The sequence below is a fragment of the Topomyia yanbarensis genome, chromosome 2, assembly GCF_030247195.1.
Source record: "Topomyia yanbarensis strain Yona2022 chromosome 2, ASM3024719v1, whole genome shotgun sequence".
Classification (NCBI taxonomy): Eukaryota; Metazoa; Arthropoda; class Insecta; order Diptera; family Culicidae; genus Topomyia; species Topomyia yanbarensis.
In genome coordinates this window covers 445106377-445123851 of record NC_080671.1, presented here as the reverse complement: position 1 = coordinate 445123851, position 17475 = coordinate 445106377, and the positions used below count along the sequence as shown (strand labels likewise).

Sequence of the window (17475 nt, the reverse complement as noted above, 5' to 3'; positions counted from 1 at the left end):
AAGGCACACGCGATCGAACACGTCAACGTACAAATGCTTGAGCCCTTCGCGATGATACACGCGAGTCCCTACGCCCGCACATACCTGGACCGTACAATGAATATCACATTCAGAATCACGGCCCGCTACAATTGGCCTAAAGCAGTGTTTTAGTGGGCGACATTGCCTGTCTCGTCTGCAAATTATAGTATGTGATTCTGACGGGGAGCCCTTCCGAGAACATAGCTCTACAGCTCCAGTAGGACAAATCTCGAAAAAAAAAAATAAATTGTTATCCCATTACGCAGATAAGATTAGCTTTTCTCCTACGGTCGATGGGGGCGGCCGGCAATGATGGCTGTTGAGGTTCTAATATAGGTCGAATTGGTATGAATTCCTACTTACCACTTCCTAAGAAACTCTTATTAGATAATCAGCAGTCAAATATGATGAAGTCAGTGTGCAATCCGCCAATATCATCCAAACAGAATCCTGAGAAGCGTATCATCATTATCCCAAGAGAGTGCCAGAAACCGACCAGGCAAAGTAGGAATATGACATTTTATGAGTCAAAAGGCCAGCAGTAACCGTTGTGTGTATTACGAGAAACTTGCACTTTTATTTTAAAACTAAAAAGTTGCATATTTGGCAACACTGCCGTTAAAAGCTAGTATTAACTAACTTAATTAAGTACTAGTATTTCTAGATTGCTTTAACAAATCCTTTAAAAATCATCTCGCTGATTGATTGTAGTGCAAACAGTATCAGATATATAATCCGAAGAAAACAAATTTTTTAAACTACTTATTAAAATTGAGGGAGGCTCCCAAAACCGAGGGGTGGTTCAAACGACACAATAATTTAGGTTATTATATATTGGTACAAGATGAACAATTTCTTCAAAACTGGTTCCAATCCGTGAAGGTCGATTCCAAGTTTTGGTTTTTTTGTCACTTTGCGCGGAATAACCCAATACAAGCTATTTTTGAGATAGGCCAAAATTTGAGAGGAGTTTAACCCTAGACCACCCATTCCCCGAAAAAAAGTTCTATTAACTGCAATGATCGAATTAGCACTATAATCAGACATTCTAGTTAAAATTTGATTTTTTTCGAAACACCCGGATAATCGAATCATATTCCCCGGATAATCGAATTACGGATAATCTGCGACCAGGAGAAAATAGCTGGTCAATAACCCGAGCATACTATTTCCTTGTATCATAACAAAACCTGGTGTCAATTGATTATTATTACCTCATTGAGGTATTAAGCACAGTGGCGTAGCCAAGGGGGGGTTTTGGGGGTTAAAACCCCCTCCAAACCAAAATATTTGAATTGAAGAAAAATATGTTTGATGCTGACTAGTTTATTAAATATTCAAATAATAATTTTGGAAGTTTATTATCTGTTCATTACATTGAGAGCCTAATGTTTTAAACGTTATGGGGACTTTTTGTAAATTGTGAGAATGGGATCTTGTAACTAATATTTTAGTGAGGATCCTATAGTTGATAAATCATGTAAATATTAAGCAAAATAGCTCAATAAAAACGCCTACATAGGAACTGATGAAAAATAGCGTTTTGTGCTTGTCAGAATCGGTTTTTATGTGCATTTATATAAAGTGCCACTAGCTAAGATTGGTAATAAAAAAATTGAAATTTTTTCACGTTTTTCGCTATTTATTATGTACATTTGGGTTTCGAATTTAATGGCGCCAAGATTCCATAATTTGGAAACTCTCAGCTTTTTGAGGTTTAGTATTTAGCAGCATAATTTTGTTGATTAATTTATCCAGTTGGATGCATTACTAATTCCAATCAAATTTAGTTCGAGACTTAGTGTCTTCAGCAAAGTTTTCAAGAATGTTTTTGCAAATAGCTTGGTTGAAGATATGAATGCAACCCGTATTTGTGCATTATAGGCCATATTGCACTACGAATTCCCTTACTAACGGTTATAGGCGGCAACAAAGAATTTGGGAGAACACCTTGTAGATAACGTTTACTATCCTAGTATGCAAAAGTGACTTCAACGCCTCTTTGGTCAAATTTAACTTTTTCATATTTTTAAGTTCACTACGAAAATTCGCATCTTTCAGTGCAAACGACTTCAAATGAAAAAAAATTACCTGTTGAAATGCGAGAAGCAAAGTGGCAAAAGCATGCTTTTACGCGCACCATGCAAGATTGTAAATTGATTTCCTGAAAAATATACTGTATGGCGTTTACGTCACCTTTGCATACAAGAGCAGTTCAGTAATGTGATTAATCGGTAATTAGTTGCAAAAATCCCGCTTAACACCATTTTTATAGATGGGACATACTGCTCCCTACATCCTATCCTTCGGTGAAATCTCCTCCTTCCAGATCTTCAAAGGCACCCAGTGGAGTGCTCTAGCCAATTCCTCTACTCTGTGTTTGAGTAGCTCACATGACAGTTGATCATTGCCAGCGGTTCAGCCGTCCTATTTTTTCATGAATCTTAGGTAGATCCGGAATCTGTCGTCGACTGCGCGCGTCTCCAAGCTGATTCTTGCAATACTCTTGTCGTCTACTGCTTTGCTATTTAGGTGTTCATCATAATATACTTATCAATCGTGAGAATTTCTGCACATTATTTATAAAGTGTACAGACTATCCTGTGCGATAACCGGTTTATACAATGCCCCCGGTCTATCAGGATGTATATGTCACCGATGACGAGCTTAACATTCCGCCATAGGCAGCTATCATAGACATGCTCCAGCTGCGTATAAAATGCATCTTTCTCGGCTTCGTGAGGTCAGTGCACATTGATAATGCTCTAGTTGATGAAATGGCCTTTGATCCACACTACACACATCCATTCGCTGATCGTCTGCCACTTGATCACGCGTTGGCGTATTTTGCCCAGCTCTTGTGCCGTCGCTCGATCCCCGCATTTCCACACCTTCTGCCCCGTCTATTAAAGCTCCTCCAATGCTACGGTTTCGAAGTTGCGAGTTTTAGCATGAGCTTGTTAGTGAAGTGGTGTTTTGGGCCACTCGTTGAACTTGACCTAACCTGTCTCGTAGTCCGCCACCCAACATAACTGACACCTGCGACAGGTATTAAGTTCTGCCTACGGTAGGGTTATAGCGCCCATGCCCGTTCACACCATCCCATTTCGCTATTACTGCAGAACACGGTAGTACCCAGTCGATCGCGGCCTACAGATTAAATGTCATCAATAGACCCGCCAACATTTTTGAAAAATCTAAGATTTTCGTCAAAACCCCCTCCAAACCAAATTTCTGGCTACGCCACTGATTAGGCAGGTATTGCAGAAACATTATTCAATACATGCTTAATACCTCAATGAGATATAATACTTTATTTTAGTATTATTTATTATTTATTTTACAAACACCAAATCAATACCTTATTAAATACCTCTATACAGTCAATTTTGTTATTGGAAGGTTGAAGAGGTTTTCCTATTATGCATGTATTATAATAACTCGTTTCATTATCAACTAGTTATTCGTAGTACGTGAATCAGTTATTATTTCTGGAATTTTACCTCTTATGCAAGGCTTCTCGATACCTTATTGTGGTGTTCAAGTATTGGGTACAGTATACCTGAATTTGGTATTCTGAAGTTATTTTCTTCTGTTCGGGTCGAGTCCGAAATACCAAATCATGTGATCTGATGACACCCCCCCCCCCTCCTTCCAATCATCCCACGATATATCAATAAGCAGGATAGTTATATGTTGATGTATTCACGCTTCAATTTCGAAATAGAATTCGGAGATTGAATGAAACCTATAATAAACCCCAATAATAACTGCCGTTCGGACGCATTTCTTTTGGCATGCCACTAATGCGCTGGTCAGGTAAAACAAACGCGATCCTCGGTTACCTAATCGTTGAACAACCGCCACACGATTGTACTAAATACAGCTCGAAGAAATTCCGCTGCCACGATCAAAATAAAATCAACGCAACACGACCGGTCAGCAGAGAACCTGAATGTGTGCATGGCATTACTATTTACCTGCAGACCGTAACCGTTTGGAGAAAAACGGAGGCCGCACGGAGCTCTAAATGTTGTAGTCCGTTAAATGACATTGTTGCAGGAAGATTGCAGTTTTCTCCCACTGCACCGCTCGTCTATCCATTTCTTACCAACCATAAACACGTTATTTGCGGGCTTCCTTTTGGTAAACCCGATCACGATCACTCACATTTATGAACCTGGGTACGTTGTTGTTGTTGTTGCGGTATATCGCTTCGGCGCGGTGTTTTGTATGTGCCGCGGTAAATATAGATAACAACGTAGCGAAACAAGTGGGAAAAGGAAAAATTATAACAGCGCTGAACGGCGGCAGCGGTTTAAAGCCAGACCGGTCGAGCGCGGAAGGCAGCAGGGAGGTAGGTAGGTTAGGAAGAAAAAAGAAGCAAAAACTTTCACTTTTACTTGAACTTATTTAAACTCCATCATCATAGCTGAAGGTGAACGAAAGGAATCACAAATCAGAAGTACGTCACCACGCGGATCTGGAGCATTGTGAAAATTTATCATGTTTTGCATAGTAAATGCTAAAAATATCATTAGTAGTACAGTGAAGACCCCATTTTGTCAGCTTTTTAACCTGATTTTGTTAGCATCATATGAAAATTGATAGTTGGTAGTTTTATGGGATTTAGCAGACGAACCAAGATAATTTCGAGTAAATCCTTTCTTGAGCATATTTTTCTTGTCTTCTAGGTCCGAAATATGCAAAAATAAAATTTTTAATCGTTTTTTTTAATTTTGCACTGTCAGAATGCCTTGTAAAAACCTTCACGCTCTTTGAAAAAAAAATGCTCTTGAGTCAAAATAATGTCAAAAACTGTGGAAAACATGTAGTCTTCCAATCGAACAAGACTAGCTACCGGGCCATTCCATTCCTACGCCCCATGCAAAACTGACTCAGGCATCACTTCGTTAAAAGTTTATTAACTTCTTTTAACAAAGTCGCATTGAATAGCAGTCTTCGACAAAGTTGTAGACAGTTAAATCATTTTTCTTATTTTCACTTACAGTGATAATACGATGCATACAATGCCACCTAGCGGCGAAAATACGAGCTAGTGGGTTTTCTCCATGTAAATTGTCGAAAAATCCCATACAAACTCCAAGCACATTGCTCCGGTAGCTAGACTTGTCCGATTTGCTTCAAATTTGGTACATATGGTATTCCTGGTGGGTCAGGGGTGGGCCAATAGTGATATTTTTTTTCTTGTCAATCTACTGTATATCGACTGAATATTTCGCCAAAATTGGTTTTTGAGCAGCACCCAAGTTCAATATAATCCCTATGAACTTTAGTACTTGTTCTTTTAGCGGCTATTTAATAGAGTTGATACTGAATTAGGAATGGAATGTGTGTTTCGTCTCATCAGAATCTGTGACAGTGAAAGAACATGTCCATAAAGTTAGCACTACCACTTTCGAAAAAGTGAAGTATGACACATGGATTAATTGTCGTAAATAAGTTGTAAAATCCAAAAATTTGTCGCATATGTTTTTTTTAAATTTGGTATAGTAGTGCTAACTTTACAGTAAAGTTAGCACTACCACCCTAGAAAACCGCATTTTTCTAAAGTTCAAGTACTTTAATCACACGTAAACATTTGTCGTAAATTAGTTGTGAAGAGAAAATAAATGTCGCACTTGTTTTTTAAAAAATTTGGTATAGTAGCGCTAACTTTACAGTAAAGTTAGCACTACCACCCTAGCAAAATTTCATTTTTCCAAGGTTCAAGTACTTTAATCACACGTAAACATTTGTCGTAAATTAGTTGTGAAGAGAAAATAAATGTCGCACGTGTTTTTAAAAAAAATTGGTATAGTAGTGCTAACTTTACAGTGAAATTAGCACTACCACCCTAGAAAACTGCATTTTTCTAAAGTTCAAACACTTTAATCAATTCGTTTATTTAGTAAGGCACGTTTGCGTTAGCTTAAAGGTGCCATTTTTTCTTTTTTTTTACAATTTGAATTTCTTAAAATTAGGTGGTTACACATTTCAATATTATTTTGTTTTTATATAATGAAAATAAAAATAAAATCACAGCTAACTTATATGTATACAAGGAGAGGTAATATAATAGTCGTAAGATTAGGGGGACGGGTCACTTTGTGTGTTCTATGTATAGCAATGCACTTTATGATTTTTAGAAGGGAGATTGTTGCGGCAATTAATTATCAACTAAGTTGAACATTTTACAAGCTTATTAGGGGGGATTAGTCAGGGCTATTTTCAAGTAATGGTACTGGTGTGCATTTCTTAACGAGATTAAAGTTATCAACTAAAACTAGAAGATAGGGGGGCACTTAAGTTTTGGGAAGATATTCAAGTGGAAAAAGGGGGTGAAGTTCTACATCTGCGTATCAGAGACATGGGAGAATGGGTGGACAAGGCTGACATGGCGGGGAGGGGGGGAAGATATAAACTTTCAGTTTCCGGCATCGGAAATCAACAGCAAGGATTGCAGATTCGGACGGATGCATCATGTATTGGGATACCGGGCGGTCTTCCTCGAGCCGGCAGGGGTTTCTCCAGACGATTTCGTAGCACGGCTCATGCGGATCGGCAACACATCGCGTTGTGCGTGTGATGTTATGCTGTAGGTCTCGTGTTTGTTGGGTCATTCGACAGAGATGTTTTGTGTCGTCTTGGAGTCGCATCAGACCATCGTTAGGGTACGGTCGGCGGAAGAAGGCACTTCTGGGAATGATAAGAGAAATGATAAGGGCAGTTAAAATTGGATATTGATGGTTTTTAGGAACGTGTATATGAGGGACATGTAGAGGAGATCGCGGCTTGCCAGTACATCTCGAACCGGGACATTGGGTGATCTTCCTCGGACCCGAAGGGAATCGAATAGTTGAGATCCGGCAGATACTCAGTACTCGTCGCATGCTCAGACAATATGTTCAATATCATGATAACCGTTGCCACAGGCGGTATCATCCGCGAGCCCAATACGTCGGAGATGAGCGTCTAGCGTGTAGTGATTGGACATGAGCCTAGATATCACGCGAATGAAATCCTGACTCACATCCATTCCTCTGAACCAAGGCTTCGTTGATACCTTCGGGATGATAGAACGTAGTCACCGTCCTAACTCTCCATTGCTCCAAGATGTCTGCCAACTTTCTAGCGTCCTCTGACGAAAGATATTGAAAAATTCATTGAAGCAGATTGGTCTTTCGTAGATGTCATCTTCTAAAGCGCCCGCCTTAGCTAAAGAGTTCGCTTCTTCATTACCTGGGATGGAGTAATGTGAGGGAACCCAAACTAAGGTAGTCTTGTACGATCTTACAGAGCCTTTCGAAATTTGCAATTACTAACGGGTTCAAGATATCGCATCGTATGAGCAATCGATATGAGAGATCACAAAATCGTTTTTTTAGCGGAAGGACGCCAGACAGCACTTCTAGACTCATCGTATGTGTCGAGTGCATGCAACCCAAGGCAATACGCAAACAACAATATTGGATTCGCTCTAGTTTGATGAAATGTATGTTCGCAGCAGAGCGAAAACAGAAACTCCCGTATTCCATCACCGACAATATCGTTCTTTGGTACAGCCTGATCAGGTCTCCTGGGTAGGCACCCCGCCATGTTCCGGTTATTGTACGGAGAAAGTTGTTCCTTTGTTGGCACTTCTGTTTCAGAACCTAATGTGACATCCCCAGGTTCCTTTAGAGTCGAACCAGACCCCTAAATATTTGAAAGTTGAAACCTGAGCAATAGGGTGAAGCTGTAGTTGCGCTAGTTCACGCTTCCTTGAAAATACGACTAGCTCAGTTTTCTCCGTGGAGAACACGATACCCAGCTGGAGGGCCCAAGCAGACAAATTGTCCAAGGTATCTTGCAATGGTCCTTGCAGATCTACGGCTTTGGGACCTGTAATAGAGACCACACCGTCAACTGCAAGCTGCCTTAGCGTGCAGGAATTGACAAGACATTCATCAATGTCATTCACGTAAAAGTTATAGAGAAGGGGGCTTAGACATGAGCCCTGGGGAAGACCCATGTAGCTAATTCGTGATGCGAAAAATGCGTGTGTTTTTCAGACAGCAAGTATAGCAAAAAGTTGTTTAGAGTCGGCGAAAGACCATAGTGGTGCAGCTTCTCAGAAAGAATTTTGATAGAAACTGAATCAAAAGCCCCCTTAATATCTAAGAACACTGATTCCATCTGATCTTTGCTAGCATAGGCCACTTGAATTTCTGTTGAAAGCAACGCAAGACAATCGTTCGTCTCTTTGCCTTTGCGGAAACCAAATTGTATATCTGACAGTAAGCCATTTGCTTCAACCCAATTGTCAAGGCGAAGCAAGATCATTTTCTCGAATAACTTTCGGATCCACGACAGCATTGCAATTGGTCGATACAAGTTGTGGTCGGAGGCTGGTTTTCCTGGTTTTTGGATGGCGATGACCTTCACTTGCTTCCAATCATGTGGGACAATGTTACCCACAAGAAACTTATTAAATAAATTCAACAAGCGTCTCTTGGCAGAATCTGGCAGATTCTTCAACAAGTTAAATTCGATTCTGTCTGGCCCTGGGGCTTTATTGTTACATGTCAAGCGAGCAAGTGAGAGCTCCACCATCGAAAACGGTGTTTCGTTCGCGTTATTGTGAAGGGACGCGGCGCGGTAGATCTTCTGTGCCGGGGCGGAATCTGGACAAACCTGCTTGGCAAAATCGAATATCCAACAGTTTGAATATTCCACGCTCTCGTTAGTACTGTTTCGGTTTCGTAAGCGCCGGGCCGAGCTCCAAAGAGTGCTCATCGATGTTTCTCTCGTTAGCCCGTCGACAAACCGGCGCCAGTAGCTACGTTTTTTGGCTTTCATCAAACTCTTCATGCGAGTTTCTGCCATCGCGTACTGTCGGTAGCTGGCTGGCAGCCTGTCGTCCTGGAAGGTCTTATACGCGGTGGCCTTCTCCGCGCACACGTCTGAGCACTCTTTGTCCCACCATGGGTTGGGAGGACGCCCGCGAGAGCTCGCGTCTGGTACGCGTTTAGTCTGAGCTTGAATCGCGGTATCGAGAATCAAGCCAGCCAGGAACCCGTACTCTTCCTCCGGAGGAAGCTCTTGAGTGGACTCGATTTTGTCGGATATCGCGGACGCGTAGCTCTTCCAATCAATATTTCGTGTGAGGTCATACGAAACATTGATTGTATTCAATGGCCCTGGACCGTTAGCAATATTAATTACGAGTGGCAGATGGTCGCTGCCGCGGGGATCAGAGACTACCTTCCACATGCAATCTAACCACAGCGATGTCGAGCAGAGGGACTGGTCTAAGGCGCTCGGACGCGCTGGAGGGTCCGGAATCCGTGTAATTTCATCCGTGTTTAAAATGGTCATATTGAAGTTGTTGCAAAGCTTATGGATTGAGGTAGGTCGATTATCGTCATGAAGGCAACCCCATGCCGTACCGTGGGAGTTAAAATCACCTAACATTTGCCTCGGTGCGGGGAGGAGTTCCGCAATATCGCAAAGCCGTCGTTGGCTAACTGAGGCTCTAGGAGGGATGTAGGTGGAAGCAATGCAAAGGTCTTTGCCTTTAATTCTGATTTGGCAAGCGACAACTTCAATGCCTGGTGTCGAGGGGAGGTCGATTCGATTGAAAGAATAGCACTTTTTGATCCCCAAAAGTACTCCTCCGTAAGAGTCTTCTCGATCCAAGCGAATAATATTAAAATCGTGGAAGTGTGGGTCTATTTCTGAAGTAAACTATGTTTCGCACAATGCAAATGCACCGCATTTCAAGTTATTTAGTAAGATTTTATTGGAATCGATTTTCGGGATAATGCTTCTGCAATTCCACGGTAGAACAGTGATTAAAACCGTGACCAAGGTGCTTAGAGTTATAAGGTGATTCGTCTTTGCCAGTAACTAGGTGAGAAGTGAGGTAAGCGTGCAGCAGACTGCGGGGAAGAAAATGACAGCGAACAACTTTGTTTACCCACTGAAATCCAAGCAAACATATGGAAAGAACTAGTAAACAATGTTATTAGCTGTCGTTTCTAAAACCAACATGGCTGATCGGCGTTTTTGAGGATCGTATCACCTGAGAATAAAAACTCCTTGACCGTGACCTTGTTCGATGAATTAGCCATCGAAGGCTACAATCGCTGAAAAAAGGGGCCATTTCGCAGTGAACTGCATCAAGAATGTTTTACTGCGGGGAGAAAGCTTATCGAGATGCTTCTAAAGGGGTCAGAAATATTTAATGCTGTAAGAATACGGTCCACAATGTCAGAGAAATTTCTTAAGCCAGCGCTGATTTCTTTCTCTGGCAGAGATGGGAACACTTGAAGTTTTTGATGTTCCTGGAAGTCCCCCCCCCTCCCCAACGCACCGGTGCTAAGGCAATTGTGAAGCAGACACTACGAAAGCATCCCAAAGAGGTGAAATCTGAGGATGACATGAAGAAAAGAAGGGTTTCCGTACAGAAGAAGCTGCAACCAGATGTTGTACAGAACCTTATGAGTGGAGTTAAGCGTGCGAGCGTGCAGTTATGATATTAAAGTTGAATAAAATAAATATGCCAAAAGCTTACTAATGGGTTGTATTTTATTGCCTGAAAGTTTGAAAAGGATCGGTCCACTAAGTAATTCTTCACAGGGTTTTTCCGTGATGTAATTTGATGCGGGACGTAATATAACGTTATATGATTTTTTTCTGCGCAAGAATCATTTGTATTTAACCGGGTTTACTCTGATTCTTATACCGAAGAGCCTCAGACAAAATTGTACGCCTGAAGCTTCATACTCTAATAAAAGTAAAGGATAACCACGAGGCATTGTAGACAATTTATAACTTTTCTATAAAGCTCAAAATATTCAATATTTGATTTAAATTTGAGGCAGGCTGTTGTCATAGGCCAACTTTTTTAAACGAATACCTTTCACTTAGACTTAAGAAAAATACAATACAAAATAAGTAATATAAAACACTAAAGTTAACTTTTTTCCCTTTTTTATTTCGACTATGTTAGTCACATTTTCTTTTTTACGTTTTAACGACATTCAATTAGCTAGATATTACTGGGTAGGGAAAGTTATGAAACTTAGAGCCATAGTACTCAAGTGAGAGCAAGGATGTGAAGTAAACAGATCGGAAAACTAGAAGTGGCAGGGTCGTCTACCTTTATCAGGACACATGATAGTGAACTCGGGTGATTCGTAGTTATTCTGCCTAAGCTCGACCCTCATTATCAGAAGGCAAAAATTAAGCCCGCACGATATTAAGCCTGTTCTAATGACCCTGCCACTTCTAGTTTTCCGATCTGTTTACTTCACATCCTTGCTCTCACTTGAGTACTATGGCTCTAAGTTTCATAACTTTCCCTACCCAGTAATCTCTAGCTAGCTAATTGAATGTCGTTAAAACGTAAAAAAAACTAAAGTTAACAATTTTCTATCACTTGAATTCATTTTTCTTTAGTTTTTGAAATTTTTTATACCTTAACTTTGCAAAATTCCTACCATAATTTCCAACGCTACAACTGTTCTAAAAACCCCCTCTCTTTCAGGTTCTCGGACTGGTATCCGGTGCGGACGGCGGCATGCAGTTCCTGCGGCCGATGGATGGGAACGCGATGGCAGCTGCAACCGCCTTCCAGCAGCAGCAACAGGCAGCGGCAGCAGCTGCCGCTAACATGCAGCAAGCCACACCCGCCTACATTACCCTTCCCATCACCATGCCCGGGGCGAAACCAGGCGACGCACAGCAAACGGTACAGATCCAGGTGCTGAATCCGAACCCGATGCCTCAACCAACGCAGCAAGCACCCAAATTTCAAATGAGTCAGATGCAGATACCGATTCAAGGGTTTCAGCAGGGAACAACCGTACTGACGGTTGCCTATGGACCGCAGGACGAAGAATTGATGCACAATCATGGTCTTCCCGAAGGAATGACTATCGTGGCCGCCTTACAACCGCAAGACCTGCAACTGCTAGCACAAGCTCAGAACGCCTCGCTCCTCCAGCAACAGCATCACCATCAACAACATCACCAGCAGCAGATTCAGAATCACGATCCACCTATCCACCCGAACATAAAAATCGAAAACGACCAACCTCCACCTATGCGACAAATAAAACAGGAAACAGTTTGGAACAGTATTCCGAATCTCACTGCAGCTCCAGCCTTCGGTGCTGACATCGCCGAATTCCTGCAGCAACGAGGTCAAAGTCTCAACCTGCAACCGTTTCTCAAGTTTAACAATAACAATAATAACGAACCCAATGTACCTTTGGCCCACGGTGACCATTTAATCGGCGGGTCCATACCAAACACCCCGGGAACGACCTTCATCAAACGAGAGATCGTCGAAGAAAACTCCAATGACAACACGCAGTTTGGAGCCGACAGTAGTCAAGCGGACAGCAGTTTTAAGGATACCAGTAGCATATCGGGAGACACCACCAGCAGTACTGTGCACGAAACATCCTCGACGCCAACGACAGCAGCAGCGACCTCCACAACTGCCCACGGTGAAAATGGTACCCTCACGACGGCGAAGGCTCGCAAAAAGCGAAAGTACAAATCAAAACCTCCGAAGCCGAAACGGCAGAAACCGGGACAAGTGCACATCACCACCGCGTTGGACGGGACGGTTCTGTTCTGCTGTCCCGAATGCCACATGGCTTACCCGGAGAAGGAGTGCCTTGAACAGCACCTGGCGGTGCACAAGATCGAACGAAGGTTTATCTGTGACATCTGCGGAGCAGGTTTGAAACGGAAGGAACATCTGGAACGGCACAAACTTGGACACAACCCGGAGCGACCGTACATCTGTAGTGTGTGCCTAAAGGGTTTCAAACGGAAGGAACATTTGAACCTGCATTTCGTAATTCATAGTGGGGTGAAGACGGAGGTGGGTATTTATTTTAACGAATAGGTTAGAATAATGACTTCAACTAACGTTCGTTCTTTTTTCCGATCAGATTTGCGGCGACTGTGGGAAAGGTTTCTACCGAAAGGATCACCTCCGTAAACACATAAAATCGCACATGACGAAACGACTGAAGGAAGAATTGTCTACCAACGGAAACGGCTCGTCTGGACGCAGCAGCAACAACAACAACACTAGCAATAACAGTAGCAATAGTAACAACAACAACAATAACCTGGACAACAACGTATCGACGACGTCGAGTTCGACACCAGGGACACTTGCGCTACCGGCAGGTATTCCACCCGGTCTGACGATAACCACTAGTACAAACTCAATGCAGAATCACAACCCACATCCTCACCCTTCACCTCTAACGCAAGGCATATGTTTACCGCAAGGTGTTACAATACATGTAAGCTAACCAACTCTATCCGATTCTAAATCAGCTCACCTTAATATTGTAACCATCATTCAATTAGGTCCCGACGGCGGATAATCAAACGCTGCCTGTGCAAATCTCGCTCCCGCATCTGGTCGCCCAACAGCAGACAGCATCGGACGGTACCACCAGTACCGTTCTGGTGCCAGCTTCCGAAGCCCTGCAACATCACTCGAACAGTGTCCAGTAGCATTAGTATCAGCTGATGGCTGTTGGATGATGATAGTTAACCTGGATACGATCGTCAGCTGCAACCAAGTGTGTGCTGGCATAATAAACGGCGTTTCTTATTCCTGTGGGACAGACCAACCAAAAGTGTACGCTGATAGACCACTCTTTCGGCTGGCGAAAGAATCGACCCGAATACTCATATATTTTATTTTACTCGCTAGGACAATTTTTTGCTTAATCTCCTGAGAGAGAACCGAGCAGCATGCAGCAGCGAATCCCAAAAGCAGCTAATATCGTAGAGTATTGTATTGTTCTTCTTCAATAGGGAAGCTATTAAGACAAACGTGCATTTGTTGGAATCTTGTCTGATTCAAGATTATGTTTTCTGTGTCGTAATAATTCTGTTTGCAGAGTAGAGGTATGTCCTGCAATCAGGCAACTGTGAAACTCGTATGAACCATATAAATTTACCTACCATTGTTGTTTCTGTTTTAAAGTATATGTTTTCGTAGTATTTAATATTTTTACCCTCCATTATTTATTAGGCACTTGAAAGTAATTAGCATTATTCACATGTTGTTATCTCCTTTACTCTCATCACCAATCGAACTATTTTAATTATATTTAAATTATTTATTATGTCGTCAAACGCCTCAACGCGGCGGTTGCGAAGGGAATCCTCATTTTTTAGAACACACAACCCGCCAGTTTGTTGAATCTATTGTACAGCGAACCTTGTGAGTATAGGAGAAGGACAAACACACAATGAGTTTAACTAGTTTTAAGTCACACGCTGTACGAAAGTATTTATCGAAACAAAGTTATAACGGTAAGCGGACCGAGTATACCGTGTTCAAAACAAACAGGAATCAAAAGGTATAGAAAATTTGATACAAAAGTACCATTTTGTACTGTACATAATTGATATTTTTCGATATTTTCTTGAAAATGTTGAAAGTAGCAACAGAAAAGTATAAATATAAAAAACGGAATTCTATTTTTTGAAATGAACACATTCTTCCTTAGGATGACAAGCCTTCCGATGACAGTTGACCCGTTGATCAGTTCACGCGGAACATACCAGTAGCAATCACACTAATCTTGTTTAAATTGCCCTGTTGCTTTTAGTTTTTGAATTTTATCTCAACAAATTTGTTCTGATGAATTTCGCACCAGCTTGTTTATGTGTTTGCAATAACCCTCTATGAATCCAAAGAAATGGTGTCCGCAAACAATGTGTATAATTGCAAATTTGCTAGCATTTTTTCATGATTGTCGCAACCGGACAATCCCGATGTTCCGAATCATTACTGCATGTATATTAGACATCCAGGCTGGTCGAACATAAGTGGATAGTTTCCAGTCTCCTTATATGTTCACCACACCAGGAAGATCCTCGAAACCAACACCAGTCGGGCTACCTCGTGCGCTACCAACGACCATGTACTTGCTCTTCTCAGAGTTTATAGTCAGTCCAACACTTACAGCGTCCTTTTAACTCTTCCATTAATTTGCGATCGAATATAATTATATCGATCTGGAGTGAAATCTCGTGTCGATAGTTCCGTTCCTTTGTACACCAAATCTTCGTACGGCACCATCGAGCGCTAATTCGAACAAGCCATCTAACGTCACAAAAGAATAGAATATCACTCCCGACTATTTTGACACTTGATTTTCCCATACCCATATCAGTTTTTTTGGAAAGCCATGTCTAAGCTTTATCTGACCCAGTTTCCACAAACAGATAGCCTACAATTTATCCACGATCCTCGTCTTGTTCATCGTTGTTGTCAAAAACAGCTTTGGTATTCGCCGATAACGGATTCAGCTAACGGGTGTTCAATAAAAAATGAGAATGATTTCTATACCTTTCTGTAATTAAAGTAAAGAGCGTATTTTTTTCTCGCCAAGAGAATTGCTCTCTGGACTACATAGAAATGAGTGGCATGTTTCTTTTCGCTCGGGTGCTGTCAGTTTAATCGAAGATGGCGTCGAAACAGCAAGCACTCCGCGAGCGTGTTGTACGGTTTTACGAAACGCATGGACATCCTGAAAAAAAGTTTACGGTAGACCACTTTCGACGAAAACGTGCCCGTGAGTACAGTTTACCGGATCCTGGCATCCTTGAGCGTGGAGCAGAAGGCCGGTAAAATGTGCCCAAAATCAATGAAAATCGGTAGTTTTCGGTAGGAATAAGCAAATATCGGAAATTTTCCCCTGGTCGTCAGTAAATCGGTAGGAAAGCCCAAACTCGGTAGGACTACCGATAAATCGATAGGTCTGGCCACCCTGCATACGGTGGCAAACGAACTGGGTCGGTTCAAGGTAAAAGGCGAAGATTATACCTGATGAAGCATTTCTGCACCTTCTCAATGCTGTTAATGTGGACACCCTGATTATTAGCACAAACAGTAACGGCATTATCCAAGATGCTGCATACAAGCGAACAAAGCGTTTTCAAATTGTACACGTTCTCGAACGACTGAGATCCTAACAAGCAGAAAGCTTTGGCGGAAGTAGATGGTACATGCTCGGAGAAAGTGAACTTGCTGTCCTAATAAACTATCAAATCTTTGACAACGAAGTTGCGGTGTACGTTGGCTGACGTCATTTTATAGTCGAACATGTTCGGCGGTAGGATCCGAGTGAATGTAATCACGCTGCATTATTCTGTATTAACCTCCATGCCGTTGATAATGCACCAAGTTAACAAAGCATCAATGTCCAGCTGAAGTAGTTTACAATCCTCCAAAGATTGTATCAGTCGGTAGAAATCCATATCACCCTTAAACATAGATTTCGGAGATTTCCAAATAGTGCTAAGATCATTTATATACAAAATGAAGAGCAATGGTCCAAGATGACTGCCCTGTAGCACACCAGAGACGGATATCAAAAGGTGTAGAAAGTTTGTCGCCGAATCGAACAAAAGCCCTTCGTCCTGTGGAATACGAAGCAATCTAATCTGTTAACCAATCCGGAAATCCAATACGTTTAAGTTTCTCGACAGCAAGGTGATGGAAAACGCGGTCGAAGGCATTTGAAAGTCTACATAAATGGAATAAACTTGTATAAAAAACGTTGTGGTGAGGTTCGATGATGATGGCAGTCCTCGAAACACCATATCAGCAGTAACAATACATAACAAAAGGGATTGAAACGGGCTTTGCTTCATTCATCAGTGATGTTGTGTGACTGACGAATTCTGGTTGATCCTACCAGTAATATCCCAACAAACATTCCGTGGTTTTATAAACGTTTTAACAGTTACTTTATTCAGCTCTTGCTGAACATGGGAAGTATACGCGTAATCATATTTCGTTTATTCCACCCTTAAGCATCTGGATTTGGAGAATTTATTCAGCTTGTCTGATTAAGACACATTAAAGAACCATTCTTCAGCATGTATACAGCCTGAAGAAAACCACAGTTAAGTTTTATCAATAAACCTTTTCGTTACCGCTATTCAACTGAGAAAATTATCATAAAAAAATTATTAAAAAAGACATTTATTTCAAGTTACACACGACGCTATCAATCTCTTTGGAAGCTATCTTTTTTTATTAATGTTACGTTACAGTTAGAGAAAAATTGCATTGCCTTGTTGGATATCACGTACCTGGATTCGTACCCGCAACCTGTTGAATACTAAGCACTTACCTTACTGTCTGCACCAATCTTGCATACATCGAATGCTTAAGATTTCATCGATGTACCGAAAAGTATAGGCTGCTGAATAGTCTGTATAAAGGCTATAGTAGTCTTTTATAGATTTGAGTCATTCGTAACCCAACTTTGTACCGGGAAACAAGTGCTTTTGTTCTCTCCGGTGTGGTTTAGTTTTTTCGGTGGTACGAAGGTGCTTGCTGTGGCAGAGGCTGCAGTAAAGCATTAGTAATAAACAGTCCCGCGAGTGATAATTATAACCTGCGATATC

General features: G+C 41.6%; 1 protein-coding gene across 3 annotated transcripts in view; it reads left to right on the top strand.

Annotated features, from left to right (window-relative positions):
* LOC131685709 (specificity protein transcription factor 3-like) overlaps positions 1–14519 on the top strand; it is a 67756-nt gene extending 53237 nt beyond the window's left edge. For all 3 annotated transcript variants that reach the window (XM_058969599.1, XM_058969598.1, XM_058969597.1), the window contains 3 exons: positions 11555–12904; positions 12975–13337; positions 13405–14519. In XM_058969599.1, the coding sequence (XP_058825582.1) occupies positions 11588–12904; positions 12975–13337; positions 13405–13554 (1830 nt within the window). In that variant the 5' untranslated portion in view covers positions 11555–11587 and the 3' untranslated portion in view covers positions 13555–14519. The remainder of the gene's footprint in view (positions 1–11554; positions 12905–12974; positions 13338–13404) is intronic.
* Positions 14520–17475: the final 2956 nt, after the last annotated feature.